The 16,890-nt window shown below is 44.8% G+C and overlaps 4 protein-coding genes across 6 annotated transcripts; 3 read left to right on the plus strand and 1 right to left on the minus strand.

Annotated features, from left to right (window-relative positions):
* The first annotated feature begins 150 nt into the window (after nucleotides 1-150).
* LOC117889928 (PAN2-PAN3 deadenylation complex catalytic subunit PAN2) lies at nucleotides 151-5,203 on the plus strand. 2 transcript variants are annotated; one of them, XM_034794455.1, is made up of 17 exons: nucleotides 151-307; nucleotides 437-627; nucleotides 694-863; nucleotides 925-2,071; nucleotides 2,138-2,252; nucleotides 2,317-2,438; nucleotides 2,491-2,587; nucleotides 2,643-2,702; nucleotides 2,766-2,884; nucleotides 2,945-3,121; nucleotides 3,187-3,383; nucleotides 3,450-3,815; nucleotides 3,880-4,075; nucleotides 4,136-4,347; nucleotides 4,401-4,622; nucleotides 4,678-4,787; nucleotides 4,848-5,203. In XM_034794455.1, the coding sequence occupies exons 1-17, from the start codon at nucleotides 253-255 to the stop codon at nucleotides 5,012-5,014; spliced, it is 3,723 nt and encodes a 1,240-aa protein (XP_034650346.1). In that variant the 5' UTR covers nucleotides 151-252; the 3' UTR covers nucleotides 5,015-5,203. The 2 variants fall into 2 exon arrangements, with proteins under 2 accessions (XP_034650346.1, XP_034650347.1); XM_034794456.1 differs by having other exon boundaries at nucleotides 2,491-2,581.
* A 215-nt stretch (nucleotides 5,204-5,418) lies between these two features.
* Nucleotides 5,419-6,653, plus strand: LOC117889930 (immune-induced peptides). 2 transcript variants are annotated; one of them, XM_034794461.1, is made up of 5 exons: nucleotides 5,419-5,567; nucleotides 5,632-5,844; nucleotides 5,901-6,254; nucleotides 6,336-6,502; nucleotides 6,562-6,653. In XM_034794461.1, exons 1-5 carry the CDS (start codon nucleotides 5,516-5,518, stop codon nucleotides 6,571-6,573), a joined length of 798 nt encoding a protein of 265 aa, XP_034650352.1. In that variant the 5' UTR covers nucleotides 5,419-5,515; the 3' UTR covers nucleotides 6,574-6,653. The 2 variants fall into 2 exon arrangements, with proteins under 2 accessions (XP_034650352.1, XP_034650349.1); XM_034794458.1 differs by having other exon boundaries at nucleotides 5,901-6,502.
* Nucleotides 6,654-6,685: 32 nt separating this feature from the next.
* On the minus strand, nucleotides 6,686-8,634 carry LOC117889929 (N-acetylglucosamine-6-sulfatase-like). Its single transcript, XM_034794457.1, is given in 5 exon segments — nucleotides 6,686-7,025; nucleotides 7,079-7,734; nucleotides 7,804-7,905; nucleotides 7,908-8,499; nucleotides 8,551-8,634. Coding segments are annotated over 5 exon segments (1,497 nt in total). The 5' UTR covers nucleotides 8,554-8,634; the 3' UTR covers nucleotides 6,686-6,881.
* A 2,002-nt stretch (nucleotides 8,635-10,636) lies between these two features.
* On the plus strand, nucleotides 10,637-15,641 carry LOC117891110 (23 kDa integral membrane protein). The gene is given in 5 exon segments (XM_034796305.1): nucleotides 10,637-10,660; nucleotides 10,662-10,697; nucleotides 14,381-14,743; nucleotides 14,814-15,005; nucleotides 15,063-15,641. Coding segments are annotated over 5 exon segments (687 nt in total). The 3' UTR covers nucleotides 15,135-15,641.
* Nucleotides 15,642-16,890: the final 1,249 nt, after the last annotated feature.

Genomic DNA, 16,890 nt, shown 5'->3' on the forward strand with positions numbered 1-16,890 from the left:
CTCATAGGCTCGACCACAATTTTAATATTGTCATCATATAGTTTAATTATAAGCACACCTTTCCAGTGCCACACCTTGCAATCATCGATAGCAACACCGAGCATACCCTCTACAACAAAATATCGACAGCCCCGTTAGAAGTACCTTGGCTATGCAGATTCATCGCCCCTCAATTCGCGACTACAAAATAAAAACAAAAAAGAATAATAATATATATATATATATGCATACAATCACAGTTTAGTGGATTAGATGGATTACGTTTATTGTGGCTCCGATCAAATCGGCGCTTCAGAGGATATATTAAGTATGTGTCGAACGTCAGCCTCATTTCGCCGATATGTGCATACGAATACAAACGCTGGCATATGTGTGCGTGTGCATTATTGAAACTGGCACAAAAACAGAAAAGCTTTCTCCTTTGTTTACGTTTCAGATGTCTACGATGGGGGACCAGCGCGCGGCACTGGACACTTTTCCCCAAGTTTCAATGGCTTCAATATAGGCACCACCGATCCTGACTATGTGGAACTGGTCCCAGTTCTCGCCGATGGGGGGGAACACTTTGGCGTCTCCAGTGTCATCTTCGATGACTATGAGGAGCTGCTGTGGATGGGAAACCAGGGAGTAAGAGGAAGCTCATCGAGGCATTAATATTTCCCTGCTAACGCAACTCGTATCTCGCATCTTCAGGGCCATGTCACCTCCTACTATACGAGCTCCATGCAAAAATATACATCATTCCAAGTGCACGCCAGCGACATAGTCCGTCAAATCGCAACCTTGGACTCGGGAGTACTAGTGCTGACGCAGACTTCGCTGCGGCACCAAATCCGAAGAGGTCTTCCCAAGTTCACTCACAAGTAAGTGAAGAAATGTCTGAGCAAGTGAATGATTTCAATGCATCGGCTGGGATCCTTACAGATCCAATCATATGGCGGAAATGGTGTGCATGCTTCAGTTATCACCTAACCGCTTGGTTATGGCTGGACTCCAGGAGGAGCTCATCGACTTCGACTTACGAACGCTCAAGGAAACCCGATTGGAACACGTAGGCGCCGCTGGCTGCACGGTTCTGCGCAAGAACTCGCGATATCTCTTTGCCGGTGATCAGTTTGGGACAGTCACGCTGCGCGACTTGAACAGCTTGAGTGTGCAGCATACAATTAAAACTCACACCAATGTCCTCTCCGACTTTAGTGTGCAGGGAAACCTTCTTATCTCGTGCGGTTATAGCGGCAGGCAGAACAACCTGGCAATAGATCGCTTCCTCATGGTCTACGACCTGCGAATGCTGCGACTAATTTCCCCCATACAAGTTCTCATTGATCCACAAATGCTCAAGTTTCTGCCGTCTCTGACATCCCGCTTGGCCGTCGTGTCCAGCTACGGCCAAGTTCAGCTGGTCGACACGGTTGAGCTAAGTGAGCCGCGCGTTTCCATGTATCAGATCAACACAAATGGCAGCCAGTGCCTCAGCTTTGACATAAGCTCCTCTTCGCAGGCTATGGCATTCGGCGACCAGTCGGGCCACATAAATATGATTGCCTCAGTGCAAACGCCTCAGCCGCAGTTCAATCCGTTCTCGCGCAACACCGAGTTCGCAGACGTGGTGCCGCAGCTGCCTGTGGTGTCGATTACGGATACGAACTTCCCGCTGTCATCGGTGATGCTGCCCCACCTGACGACAGGCACTCAGTGGTTCTCCGATTGGCCCGAGGAGCTGTTGCACTATCGCTACCACAGACCCAAGACCATTGAGCCCGATGTGCTGAGCAGCATGAAAATGCAAGGCCCCATCGGCTACTCGCCGAATCCACGCACAGCTCGACGCAATCAGATTCCGTATGTAATTGAACCAGGGGGCGTAGGCAGCACTAACGTGAACGGAGCAACGGCGGTGACCAAGGCAGAGAACGGTGTCAAAATCATTCCAAGGCGATATCGTAAAGTTGAGCTCAAGTACACAAAGCTGGGTACCCAGGACTTCGACTTCGATCAACACAATCAGACATGCTTCGCTGGATTGGAGGCGACGCTGCCCAATTCCTACTGCAACTCCATGCTGCAGGTCTGTCATTACGATCAGCCAAAGATATTCAATGTATTATAATAATTAGCCGAATACCTTTTTCAGATCCTGTACTTTACAGAGCCGCTGCGCATGAAACTCATCGAACATGTCTGCACAAAGGAGTTCTGCTTGTCCTGCGAACTTGGATTCCTGTTCAACATGCTGGACAAGAGTAGCGGTTGGTCCACACTTGCTTCAGATAGCAGCGGTGAAGTACATTTGATTTCGCTCTTGTCTTGCAGCTTCTTCGCCTTGTCAAGCCAGCAATTTTCTGCGTTCTTTTCGCACTGTGCCGGAGGCCTCGGCCCTGGGTTTGATCCTCACCGATCGGTCGGCAAACGTAAACCTAATCACATTAATACAGGTATGGTTTTTGCACATGTAAATAGGCAACAAATCATCTACCTCATCTACAGAACTGGAACCGATTTATACTGCATCAAATGCATTACGAAATCTTCGATTCAAGCAAGAACTCTTCTGCGGGTGGCACTGTGCAAGCCCCAAGTAATGGTAACAATCCTGATTGGCTGTGAATACTAAATACTAAACAATGTTTGTGTTTTAGCTGACAGCTCGAGCACAGTCGACACCAGCGGCTCCACAGATCTCTACGACTCAATTTGTGGTATGTGTGGGACGTCTTAAATATGATAATTTTGTGTATCATCGTTTTAATTCACATTAATAGATGACACCGCCAAGGATGATGATAGGGAACGCAGCAAGATAAACGTAGAAACGGATATAAGCAAAATATTTGGCACCAAGCAGATCTGCATAAACCGTTGCATCAAATGCCACGTCGAGGTACAGATAAATGAATCCTACTGTGTATGAGAATAGTTTTTTAACGAGTTGATTGTGCAGAAATCGAAGGAGAACCTGCTGCTGGCCTGCAACATGTCGTATCCCACTCACATTAAAGACAGTGAGCAGTATTTTAACTTTGGAACTATTTTGAAGCGTTCTCTCAGCTCGGAAAAGAGCATTCAGGCATTCTGCGAGAACTGTAAAAAGTTTTCCCCAACTAATCAGAGCGTAAAGGTAAGAGATTTTACGCATCTGACACGTGCCTGATTGAGATTTATAATGGCATTTACTCCCCCCAGGTGACGTCTCTTCCGCAAATGCTGGCCATCAATTGCGGCCTCAATAACGAAAAGGACATCGGCTTTCTGAAGCGCCATCTCAATCGCTGTAATGAAAAGCCTTCTGTAGAGGTATCAGCTTCCCTCAGCACAAGCAAACCCTGTCGCTATGGAGCCAACTGCTCGCGGAGCGACTGCCACTTCATGCACCCGGATCGGTTAGCGCTGCTAGACAAACATATTCCAAAGCTGCATCTGTTTAAATGCTTATGAAACTATTGCAGAAAGTCCCCATCGCATACGAGCCAATCAAACAACTCGAGCAGCTCGCCAAGCGGTCGTCAGAAATCTTGGTTCCCGCTGACATTTACCATGACCATCACCGACCAAGGAGAGCTGGTCGTGCAAACGCAATCGGATACAGAGAAAGCCGAACAGGAGGAGCAGGAGGGGGAGAAACCATCCATAAAGAGCGGAGAGGTTAATCGAATGTATGCATTGCACGCCGTCGTTTGCCAAGTCGATGATGGCACCCAGAAGAACCTTGTTTCCCTGATAAATGTGCAGCGGCAGTACCACACCATGAAGCTGGCAGCTTCGGAGTCCTCGGAGGATTCCCAGCACCAGTGGTACATTTTCAACGATTTCAGGTAGGTTTTGCTTCCCCCGCTGACTCTGAACATGCCAAGTGACCCTGCTGAAACGAATCCTTAGCATTTCTCCTGTGTCGCCGCAAGAGTCGGTTTGGTTCACTTTGGATTGGAAGGTGCCGTGCGTGCTCTTCTACAGAAGCATCGAGGAGGAATCCGATTCGGCAAGCAGCCCAGACTCAACAGAAGCACCCGAAGAGTCGCAGCCATCCGAAGAAGCAGCCGACTCACCCGTTTGCCTGTCCAATCCGTTTCTTCAAGTGAGTGTAACGAGCAATTGTGGCGTGTGGCATGTAGTAATGTTCGGTGGCATTTATTAGGACATGGTGAGCCCCATTTCAAGCAACCTGAGCACAGACGCAACTCTGAAGCCGCTGCAATCCAACGAAATGCCACAGTCCGGTGACTTGGTGGCAATGGATGCAGAATTCGTGACACTTAACCCCGAGGAGAACGAAATTCGTCCGGATGGTAAAACAGCGACCATCAAACCATGCCACATGAGCGTGGCCCGCATTTCCTGTATTCGAGGGTAAGTAAATCTTCACCTAAAAGTACTTCAATGAAGAAAACTTTGGCCCACAGACAAGGAGCGAGCGAGGGAGTACCATTCATGGACGACTACATCTCGACACAAGAGAAGGTCGTGGATTACCTAACGCAATTTTCTGGGATCAAGCCAGGCGACTTGGATGCGAACTTCAGCAACAAGCGACTGACGGCTCTCAAGTATTCATATCAGAAGTTGAAATATCTGGTTGACGTTGGTGTCATATTTGTGGGCCACGGTCTCAAAAATGATTTCAGGTGAGAACTCGAAATGATTAAACGTTGAACAGATAACAGTACAATAAAACCCTAGGGTCATCAACATCTATGTGCCCTCCGAGCAAATAATCGACACGGTGCACCTATTCCACATGCCACACCATCGAATGGTATCGCTGCGTTTTCTGGCCTGGCACTTCTTGGGTTTGTAATTGATTATTCGCCTAGGGATATCTTCTGCTAATTACTTCTTCAACTTGTCAGGCACAAAGATACAGTCGGAGACGCACGACTCCATTGAGGATGCACGGACCACTCTGCAGCTCTATAAGCACTACTTGAAATTGCAGGCCGACAAAAAGTTCACGAGTGCCCTCAAAACTCTGTACGAGCGCGGAAAGCAGCTGCAGTGGAAAGTTCCGGAGGAATAGCTCGTTGGCGAGCTCAAGCAATGCCAATTCAACGTCAGTACAAACGATACACCGATCTGGAAACTGCAGCTTTCCCTTCAATTTATGGTTTTTTCTCAATTGAAATTTGATTTTGTTTGTCTATTCGACTTTTAACTAAAACGACCGAAAAGAAAAGGATTTTAAATGTATAAAATAATTTTAATGTATGCAAATTGTTTTTTTCCTGCCAAATCTATACAACTTTGGGTGCTCTCAGTCGAGACTGCAGTTCGAGCATGTATTGTAAATGTTTTCTGAAATTCCCGATCCCTTATCAAATAAGATTATGACGTTTGGGAAATTCAGAGGCGGCTGCTGAAAGCTCACCAAGCTGCTAATTTGATAGGTAGCTGATCTGATGTCTTGATGTCTAGCGACATCAATCGCTTAGCTACGCTACTATAAATACTGGCAGCCGGTCGAGCAGAGCACAGTTGCAGCTCAGCATTCTGTCTGAGAACATCACAGAATACGCGCATAATGAAGTCTTTTGGCGCAGTCATTTTAGTGGTTTGTGGCGTTCTATGCGTCGGTGAGCAACCCCAATGGCCTGGATGTCTGCAGCAGTGCTAAACGAATTAAATTCTTCATTGTAGCTGCCGATCCCCAACACACCTACGACGGACGCGATGGGCCCCATGTATTTGGATCTCCTGGCAATCAGGTATATATCCGGGGACAAAATGAAGGCCCCTACAGTGTGCCCGGAGTAGAAGGCAAATTTCAAAACACTCCATCGCGGGGCGAACACGTCTACACGGATGGGAGTGGCAACACATTTGTGAACCGAAAGAATGCCGGAGGACAAGGTACAGTCCAGTTATATTCGCCACCTAAGAATCCTACTAAATGAGTCTTTCTTTAGGTACGCACACCATTAGCGGTCCTGGGTTTACCGCCACAAATGGACAGCATAAAATTGTTAGTGGAAACAACGCTGGCAGTGGCTTGAACGCTGGACGCCGCAGCCGACGAGAACCCCAATTTCACGTTGAGCGTCCTGGCCGAACAGTAGATGTAGGTCCTGGAGGATATGTTGTTCAACGTGGACGTCGTAGCCCACAACTTCACGTGGAGCGTCCCGGTCGTACAGTAGATGTCGGTCCTGGAGGATATGTGATTCAACGTGGACGCCGTAGCCCACAACTTCACGTGGAGCGTCCCGGTCGTACAGTAGATGTTGGTCCTGGAGGATATGTTATTCAACGTGGACGCCGTAGCCCACAACTTCACGTGGAGCGTCCTGGTCGTACAGTAGACGTCGGTCCTGGAGGATATGTTATTCAACGTGGACGCCGAGGCATTAATGATGCTCGTGTGCAAGGAGAGAACTTTGTAGCCCGTGGGGATCAGGCTGGCGTGTGGAACAAGAATGTTTCAGTATGGAAGCGTCCAGATGGACGCACTGTAACGCTCGACCAACACGGAAATGCGATTGTCTCAGGTCGAGGTCGACCAGATCAGCGTGTAAGTGATAGCTATATATATCAAACGAATTCAACTTCTAAACGCCTTTACTTTTGCAGTACTCCAGCTAATTCATTAGGAATATTCAACTTTAAATACAAATTGATACTTAAATCATACAATTTTATGATAATAAACAAATTTAACAAAACTTGTAGCCTGATATGTATGTAAACATACATACATATGTATTATAATTGTATTTAGTTGTTGCATTTGGCTTAGGAGCTACTTGCGACTGCAAGTAATGAGTAATTTTCTAGCAAGATGCCTCTTGACATTGAGCAGATCAACAAGATTAAAGAATCGCACTGCAATATGTTCATTGGTTGCAAACAATAACAAGTTGCTCTGGGCTTTTCCCAATTAGATTGTTTACCTATACTAAGCACGAGTGGCCAGAGCATTTGGTTAGGTTCTGAAGCCGCAGCCTATAGATAGCACGTTCAATCGGCAGCAGGTCGTAGACAATGTTCACCATTTGATAAGGATCCTGTGTCAGGTCGTATGCCTCTGAAAAGTGCTGGTACAAAGGAGTAGTAATTTAATGGTTTTCTTGTCCAAATGATGCCTCACCTCGTTATCACTAAACTGACAGTAAAGGCGATCGACATTGTACTTAAAGTCACGCAGGCATGCGAATGTGTTGTTCCAAGCATCTTGGCAATGACAGGCAGCTTCAGGTGTGCATTCCGCTAAACGATCACTGCGTCGCCAAGGACAGGACGGGTTGTAGGTGTTAGCGTTGCCCTCGCCCCAATACTCTATTAGCAACGAGTGGCGGTATGGCGGATGTAGCGAAGCATCCCGGTCCGCCCGACCCGCCTGTAACAGATCTCCGTGAATTGAACGACCATCCATGTAGGGGGGAACACTTATGCCCGCAAAATCCAGAACTGTTGGTGCGAGATCTATCAAGCTGACGGGTGCGTGAAGGTGGATTCCGGCTGCTATGCCTGGACCCCGTATTAGCAGGGGTACGTGAATGTCGGTTTCATACGGCTGCCGCTTGTCAAACGGCTGTGCGAACTGCCCCATATGATACCCGTTGTCCGAGGTGTATATGATGTAGGTATCGTCGAGGGATTTCGTCTCACTTAGCACCGCCACCAAGGCGGCCACCAGCTCGTCGACAGCCAGAAGCGATTCCCAGCGCAATTGAAAGTATCGATCTATGGTGGCTACAGTTTCATCCGCCAACCGTGCAGACGATCCAACCAACCAATGCTTATCTGGGTCACTCGATTAGACAGTCATACAAAAGGACTCAATCAACAATAAGTATATGTGGAATAGCTTACCCTCTGTTGGATTATTGAAGCTGGGGGTGCGCAGAGCTTTTGTATTGGCAAACACTCCGCGATGACGTGGTGCCGGTGTGTATGGGGCATGCGGTGCTGGGGAGCAACCATTGCGAAAAACGGTCTCTGCTCGCCGCCTTGGGTGGCATTGCGTAGGAAGTCAACCGCTCGATCGCGCAGCAGGTCAGTTAGATAAGCTGATGTATAGCTGACATTCTGGGAATTCTCGCGCAGCGTGTAATTGTAGTAGCGGGAGTTTCCATGCAGTCCATGAAACTCGTTCCAACCGGGCGGCACCTTCGCCCCCCTATACTCGTTTAGATATTTTCCAGCGAAAAACGTGCGATAGCCGCGGTTCTGAAGAATAACCGGCAAAGCCCTGCGCTCAGATCGATCCAGCCAGTCCGGACCGTTGCACCCGCCACTGACAGAGTTATTGAAGGTTCTGTGATTGTGCGCATATTGTCCAGTAAGAAGACTTGCTCTGGCTGGACAGCAAATAGGCGTGGGCGTGAAGGCATTATGCAACTGTGCTCCGGCTCGTCCCAAGAGCTTGCTGGTTTCATACATCGGGTACATTCCGTGTAGCTCCACATCTTGATCATCTGTTATGATTAGCAGTATATTGGGCAACTGTTCTCCCAAGACCCAGGCTACGCAGAAAATACTGATGGCGAGCGAGAGCATGAAGCTGGCCTATGTGTGTTTTCCATGAGAAAGATTCAAACAAAAGAAACTCTACATTACCATCTTGAACCAAATTGTTACCGTTTTCCCGGCTTACACTTTGTTTGGAAAAAAAATCAACAACTCGAGCTTTCAGTGCTGGTATATGCCCACTGGTCGACAATCGATTCCTCTCCATGACCGATACTCATATTCCTCGCTTTTGATGTTCGGTTTAATATTGCAAGCTAACTGGAACACTCAGCAGTGAATATGGTATTTTATCTGATAGTTAAGTCAGTTTTCTACGAGATTGGCTTGTTTTAAAGACTCCTTTTTATTAGATTCTTTATAAAATAAGGTGTAAACAAAACATGTTTCGCCAATTTAACACTTGTTGCTTGTCAACCAACAGTATAGACATTTGTATACCCTATAACCGATAGGCAAATAGGCAAACTCATTATCGAGAATTATGGTTTATTTTCAACGAATATACATATGTAAATGATTTAGTGACCAAAAAATACAAGATCTTTGCCGACATCAATTGTTGAATTTATTTCAAAATTACAATCACACTCAAATCAAAGTGAATACATTAAAATGATTACATTTATAAAGCCAAATAACCATAATGGCAGACAAAGGCGCTAAGGTGTTCCTGTTCATTTGTCTCTAATTAGATTTATCTTTATATTAAATAGACTCTCAGCATTAGCATCCAGCAGCATCCAGCTTCCAACACTATGTTATTTATCCCTATTCTGCTAAGTATGTTATTGTAATGTAGGAAATGTGTAGTAGTAATGTCATAAAGTCATAAGTTATACCAGCCAATAAAAAGTAGTATTTATAATCAGAAAAATTGATTCTTCAAGCGGATTCAATTATTATTTAAGTGTTAAAAGTATTTGCAAGTTTGTAGTATCAAATATAACATCAGCATCGAGGAATATGATTTAATACTACGGTATATTTTGAAGATGCAATGGTATATTTTGGTATATTTACGTGGCCCTGACGGTATATTTTATCGATAAATCCGCGGTCACACTGCTGTCAATATACCGCCACATCTCTATTTCGTATTTTTACCGTTGTCGTATTTTTACCATTGGCTCGAACGTATCGTGTGGAGCGCTTAATAATTTTTTAATTCAAAAGGTAACAGCAGACTTGCGCTATTTTGAATAAAAAGTGGTGTTATGTGTCGGCATTTTATGGTTGATAGGGTTTGGAAAACAGAAATGCATAGAGTTTTCTCCGCTTATCGCGACAGCTGCATGGAACTCGTAGGCCCAGAGATGCTGGGCACCGATGCCAATGAAAGGTGGTTGTTGTGTCGCAGCAGTGTATGTGTGTGTGTGAGTTTGTTGTGTGTGGGGAGGGTGAAGAACGAGAGATGCCGAGACGTACTACGTCGCTACCGAAAGTGCTGTGAAGTGTGGCGGGTGGGGAGAGGGGCGGGAAACTTGTGTGTGAAAAGCGGAAGAAAATTGTATGAAATTAAAACAACAATACGGCGGCATTGTGGCTCTTGTTTTCTGATGATGCAGAGTGCACTGAACTTTTTTCCTCTCGTTTTCCTCTCTAGCACCATTGACGCCTGCCTTTGTCGGTTCTCCTTCTTCTCCTTCTACTGCCTATTCTCATACTCATTCTTGTTGTTGAAAAAGTTGCATTCTGTATTATTTTCTTTTGTTGGCCGCTCGCAACTCGTTCGGAAGGACGTAAGAAAGGAAAAGAGAAAGATAATGATGCTGCAACACAATGGATGCCTCGAGAGCCCCTTATCTGTGTGGAAATGCGACCTTTGTATATTCCGCTTCAAGACCTCTGTCTCTCTTTGGTACATTCTGATTAGTTTTCCAAACGAAAACACATAAGGTTGAAATCTTGAATGAAGCACCACCAGCCGCAGTAAAGTAAAGTAAATACTTTGTTCCGGGGAATTAAGCCACAATAAAAGTTTTTTTAATTTAACAATTAAAATGTAGACATTAAAGCGAACATATGCGCTGGCATACATTTACAGTTGAATAAACAACGAATATTAGCAATTATTTTATATAATAGCGTAATTTGATAATTGACACAACACGAACATTGTTTAAATGAATTTGATTCCAATTGCAGGTGACTTTCAGATAAAACTCCCATCAACATGGACTGCGGAACATCTCTGGCCAAAATACATACTCTTCATATTCAATACCATTGTGTCGGTGAGTACTACCACTACTACTACTACTACTATTACCAAAGCGAAACACAAAACGAAAACCAAGCTGAAAACAGAAACCCCAAAACGAAAACGAAACCGGTACAAACAAGCTTGCAAGCCATGCTGCCAGCGGGGAGGGGAGACAAACTGTTACCTAAACGCCGTCTGTTGAAATACGAATACAAACACAACAAAAAATTTGGTGAAATTTATTCAATATTATGGCAATATGTATGCAATGTGCATATTAAAAGCGCATTTCCAGCGTTACGGCAGACGCCCCTGAATCCGAACCCGAAACACCTTGAGTACTCCGCACATATTTGGGTTTCGTTTCTGGGAAATATCAACACAGAGAACAACGCTTTCAGTTCAAGTTCTCCTCGTGACTGTCTTATTGGTGTGGCTATTGAAGTTTTGATGACATCATCGCCTTCCGTTCAGCTTCCAGTGCCGCCACGCAAAACTGGAATTTCGCATTTATCTTTTTGCTTAGGCGAGCAAACTAAAAGCGAGATTATTCCCCCAGCAAAGGAGCAAAGAGAGCATGCCATTCCGTTCCATTCCATTTGTTTGTTTTCTTTTTGTTTGTGTGGGCATAGTAATCGCAGAGTTTGCAGATTCCTGTAATTCAAGCTCATATTTTGATAGGCGTCAGACGTCGCTTGATCTGTTCTCTGATGTCATGGGATGGCTGCGAATGACATGATTCACCCTCGCACTCGTACGAGTTCCCCCTCTGTTATTGTCGACCTCCTGGATCTGCGGCCTTAAGCTGAAATGTGTGCTGAAAATAATAAACGTATTAAACTCAACGATAAGCAAACACACAAATTTGTGAATATTTAGCATTCGTTGTGGGCTCGCAAAATTAACGCCGCGTGAATCACAAAAAGGTAAACTCAGAAAAAAATCCAAAGTGAAACAACAAAATGCCTGTGTACCCCAGAGCGTAAGTGAGACAGAAACTGATCACAAAAGGAAGACGAAAAAGGAGAAACAGCAACACACACAGAACAACAAAAAAACTTGTTGCTTTAGAGCAGCCAGCAAAGATAAAACAACAAGAAAAAGAGAACAAAAAGAACAAGAACAAAAAGAACAATCAACTGGTTGTTGGCAGTTTTTGTTGTTTTTTGTTTCTGTTTCCCTACTCTACTCTACATTTACACGTGCAAAGAAACTCCGCGGGGTTACACACTCACAGTGCATGTCTGTCTGTCTGTGTGTGTGTGAGAGTGTGTGCAGGTATCTGCGTTATTCGAGTACATAACACACCTGACAGACAGCCGGACCAAATAATTAGCAGGCAAAGCCAAAGCCAAAGCCAAGTCAGGCCAGACCGGGCCAGGCCGCCTCTTTTGGAGAGCCAACAAATAAAACCCACACCAACAATGACCCCGCAACGCTTGGGGGGACAGCAAAAACCATAGCAACAAGCACTACGCGTTGTATCAACAAACGCTTAATACATTTTGCAACAAAAGCGTGACAAATATTTAACGCCACCACGATCTGAAGACACCCTGGAATGTGCCTCAGAGTTTTGGCAATTATTTGGGGAAGAATACAGAAAAAAAGTCAAACATGAGCTATCGGTGGAAGAAAGGAAACGGAACATCAAAATTCCTGCCCATGGATAAACATTAGCGGAAAAACCAAGTACAAAACATGGCTATGACTATGTCTATGACTGTACTGCTGTGGAATGAAATGGTTTCTGTGTAAATAGCCCCCATAGTTTCAAGTTTTTGTATGCGCCGCACGTTTGTGGGACACAAAACGAGTGCGAGTTAGAGAGAACCCAACGACAATTGCAGCCGTGGCTAATGACAAACCTGAACTGAACTGAACTGTGTCTGGCGGCGGGGCCATGCCATTAAGTGCAACACTCAGCTCAGCTCAGCTCCAAGTTCTCGGTAATTGTTGCAGCTGTGGGGAAACTCAACGAAAAAGTGAGGTACAGGCACTGCGAAAATACGTTTGGATTATGAATGAGCTGCAACTCAGCGCATGAATCGGCAACTTCCTGTGGGGCATTCCTGTTCTGAGCAACTAAATAAATAATTTGTGGCCGAAAGTTGGGCAGGGCACAAGAGACAGAAACCCTCGGCTTGGGGGAGTTTGTTTTTCTCTGCATGTCTCGGGTAATTTAGTTCTTAATTGTCATCTTTCAATTACATGTTCTACGCACGCATATCTCAGTCTGTCTCCTGCTGCATAAGTCGCAACTCTTCACTCACTTTATCTAACTTTATCTCTGTCACTTGTTGTGTTCGCTGCGATGGACACAGCAGATACAATTTGGCGCCAAACAACGCAATTTGCCAGAGTTCTGGGTGTGGCCTAACCCTCCATAAATATATTTCCATCTCTTTATTGCAGTAAGCAAACTTTTTGCCAACTACTTTTATTATTATTTTGGAGGGTTGTTTGCTGGCTCACACTCTCGCCTAATGATCCAGGACCCTTGGTATTTGGTGGAATAAAAATAATTTGCATTCCATTTTCATTTCCGTCTGACGTCATTGAAGCTGCCTCTGCCTGTCGCTGACAGCTTTCTGTGGAATGTGGCACACAACATTGTCTCTCGGCTTGTCTGGCTCTCGGCCATTTTGATATGAATTGTGTAATGTCCTCGTTAGCGGCGCAAAAAACGGGGCTAAGTAAAAGTTGGAAGCGGAAAAAGCAAAACCCCAGAAAACGGGTTCCAAGTCGCGGCAAAACTCTTTTCATTTCTTCTTGTCTCTCGTGCATTGCTCTTGTTGCCGTTGATTAGTGTAGATAAAGTGGCACAATTAGCAGAGCCAACACTCCACTTTGTTGTTTTAAATACGAGCATTTATTTTTGGGTCAATTTTGACATGAAATCATTCATAGGCCGCCCACAAAGATCTCTGTGCGCTCTCCAGTTCTAAATGAGTGGAAATTGAAGCAGATGCAGAGGCATTGCCCACACGCTACAGATACAGATACAGCTACAGATACACAATATGGCTACAGATGCTGTTTGTATATGCATCATGAAATCAAGTAAATTCAATTAATGCCCGCAACAATCGGTTGGGGCGTTCAGAGAGTGAGAGAGATCAAAGTTGCTTTTTGCATTGTCTGCTGGCACGGCGCTCCGCTCGGCTCTCGTCGATCGTCAGCAGTAGTTTTTCCCTCTCCCCAAATTGCAGTGCACTTTAGACCTTGTGAAGATCCAAGCAGCAGCATTGTCATGTGCGAATGTCACATGTGGCGGATCTGTAGGTTGTGGGTGCTCTGTAGGTGGAAACCCTCATTCATCTCTGTTCTCCGCTTATCTCCGATCTCTTATCTCCACTTCTCTGCATAACTTTTGTTTGCCTGCAAATAACTACAATTCTTGAGTCCAACTTTCTAGTGCAAACTTCTGCGTATTACGTAACGCGTTGACTTTATTTTTATTTTTAATTATAATTAGTTATCCGGCGGGGACAATGGCGTGCCTGGAGTTGCCTCTCCCCTGAGGTCAGCTCTGGGTCTCGGCGGTAATTAAGTCTTTCCGCATGGTAATTGGCAGCTCCCTTGCACTCCACATTCAATTAAAACTAAGAGACTGATTAATTTGAACTATATTTAGCTGCAAGTGTTGGCTGCAGTCCGCCTTATGCAATGCCCAACTTTGACACTGACTAACCCTCTCGTCTCTCCCCACAGGTTATCGGCATTCTGAGCATTGTCTATGGCGTGCTTATCCTGCGTAGCATTGGCACCATTGAGGTAAATGGACAGGTGGGCTTCCCCCCACAGGCCCTCATGCCCATCGTGCTTATTGGCCTGGGCTCGATTGTCGTTTTCATCTCGTTCCTGGGCTGCTGCGGCGCGATACGCGAATCTGTGTGCATGACCATGAGCTATGCCGTCTTCCTGTTGATTCTGCTCATCCTGCAGCTAACGATTGTGGTGCTGCTGTACACGAACAAGGATAAGTTTGAGGATGCCATGGGCAAGGTGATCGATCAGGCCTGGGATTCGCGTGAGGCGCGTGAGGGTGGTGTCTTCGATGCCATACAGAAATCGGTGAGTAGCTGGCACTCCATGCAATCCACTTTACTTCGTTGCTAATGCAAATCCTTTATCTTTTTACCAGTTGAAATGCTGCGGTCGTGCCTCGTCTGCTGATTATCTGATCAATCTGCAAACGCTGCCCGAAAGCTGCTGCGAGGGCAGCTGCCTGAACCCGGCCAACATCTATGGCGGATGCCGCGCCAAGTTTGTGGACTTTATGTCTGTCAGCACTGACAATGCCAAATATGTGGCCATTGGCCTGATTGGAGGTGAGGTGAGTTAATCGCTTGATCCCTTGGAGTTTCGTTTATTAATTAATTAATAATTACAGCTTGTTGGCTTCATCTTTGCCTGCTGCCTGGCCAACAATGTGCGCAACTATAAGCGTCGGAATGCATACTAAGTGCAGCCACAAAATACACACACACACACACACACACATTCTCATTTAATCTTTATCGTCGTTGAACGCACACACACCCACACCCACACACGAAACACTCGAAAGGAGCAGCAGCAGCTCTTTGAAGTAAACCATTTGGGTTGAAAATAATTAAATTATTTGTCAAAAAGTAGACATGGAAAATGCTTAGTCTAAGGCGATAATGAAAACGCTTACACAATTTTTATATATGTATATCCTATTCGCCTTTGTACAATCCACACACACACAAACAACATGTTGAACTTGAGCCGAGCGAAAACCAAGCGAAAAGAGAACACCATTGAAGGCAATTGAAACATTTTTTGTTTTGTTTTTTGTTTTAACTGTTGAAAGAAGAAAGAAAAGCAAGAAAAAGCCCGCTCCAAATGAAATATTAATTATCTTTATATAAAAGTTATTAAATATACAACACAATACATACACACATATGTGTATGTATATGTACACTGTTCCATTCTATTCATATTTGTATTTGTATAGCAGAATCTCTGGATAAGATTTGAATTTTTTGTAAAAAAAAGAAAGAAAATAAAATGCGGCAGGTCAGCGAGCGAGCCACCTCGAATAGCATACAACATTTATGAATAAAAGCATTTACTATGTATTTATATACAGACACAAGCCATGTTATTATATCATTTTAGGGTGCAATCGCTGGACATTTGTTGTGGCCTTTTGGTTGCCAACGCAACGACCCATTGGCCTTATTTGAGGGACTGTATAGTGTGTCATGCAGTTTATGCTTATGGCATATGCATGTCCCTTAAATGAACCCTCATCTGTTGCCATCTAAGACTAAGTATTAACCATTTCGGATCCGCTCTGCTGTTGATAACTTAAGCCTCAGTTTACTCTCCACCTCGGTCATGTGCTGTGTCTTTCAAAACTGTCTAAAAGTTGTCGTTTTCATGGCATCACTCCTGATGCATGTGATTGTAGTCTGTAATATGACGAAGGACTATCTGGATATACGTGCGGGCACCACCTGTAAGCCGGCACCAATCGATTGTACTGTTGTTGCCATAACTTTGAGTCCTTTCCTTAGACAGAACCAATTGTTTGTTCACAATGAAACACTATTTTGGTGCCTGGACTTTGCATAGCATGTGCGGCACGCTGATGACCATCGTGAAGTTTAAGGTTTGATCTGCACAACACCTAAACAAGAGAATTTTCTAGATTTTTCCTCGTTTTAGGACCTCTGCTATCTCCAATGGTGGGTGCTCATGACTTGGGTCTATTTCTTTGCCGGCCTCGCGCTTCACTTGTATCTGCACGACTTTCGTGATGAGTTCTATGGCATTCATGAGATGGCTTGCAATTATTTTGCACTTGGTGGGCCAGCTAAACATATTTTATTTGTTATTTATCCGCTCATGCTTTAATTTCTTCAAGGCTACATGTTGGTTGGCTGCCTGACAGTCTACTGTTACGCGCGACCAGAGCACATTTAATATTGAATTTAAGCGAGTGATAGTCAGAGGTAATGACTCCAATTAATGTGCATTAATGTTGCAAACATCCACGCAGTCTATGACTTCTCTTTCAGTTGATTTTTGTTACCATTTGGAGCATGATCTGCAACGTCTTCAGTTATGTGGCGCTCAGCCTACACTTTCTACTAACTTGGATACTTTTTCCAACCTATTTGCCCTGCCTGGTGGATTGTTTAATGTTTTGTAAGTGCCATAAAATAATAACTATAAATTTAAAT

Source organism: Drosophila subobscura, chromosome E (assembly GCF_008121235.1).
Source record: "Drosophila subobscura isolate 14011-0131.10 chromosome E, UCBerk_Dsub_1.0, whole genome shotgun sequence".
Taxonomy (NCBI): domain Eukaryota; kingdom Metazoa; phylum Arthropoda; class Insecta; order Diptera; family Drosophilidae; genus Drosophila; species Drosophila subobscura.

Excerpts from the sequence above, each read along its gene's own strand:
- LOC117889930 (XM_034794458.1), top strand. The coding sequence starts at position 5,516 with ATGAAGTCTTTTGGCGCAGTCATTTTAGTGGTTTGTGGCGTTCTATGC. Across the intron at positions 5,568-5,631 it reads TTGTGGCGTTCTATGCGTCG|CTGCCGATCCCCAACACACC; the intron begins GTGAGCAACCCC and ends TCTTCATTGTAG. Across the intron at positions 5,845-5,900 it reads AAAGAATGCCGGAGGACAAG|GTACGCACACCATTAGCGGT; the intron begins GTACAGTCCAGT and ends GTCTTTCTTTAG.
- LOC117889928 (XM_034794455.1), top strand. The coding sequence starts at position 253 with ATGGATTACGTTTATTGTGGCTCCGATCAAATCGGCGCTTCAGAGGAT. Across the intron at positions 3,816-3,879 it reads TACATTTTCAACGATTTCAG|CATTTCTCCTGTGTCGCCGC; the intron begins GTAGGTTTTGCT and ends ACGAATCCTTAG. Across the intron at positions 4,348-4,400 it reads CGCATTTCCTGTATTCGAGG|ACAAGGAGCGAGCGAGGGAG; the intron begins GTAAGTAAATCT and ends TTTGGCCCACAG.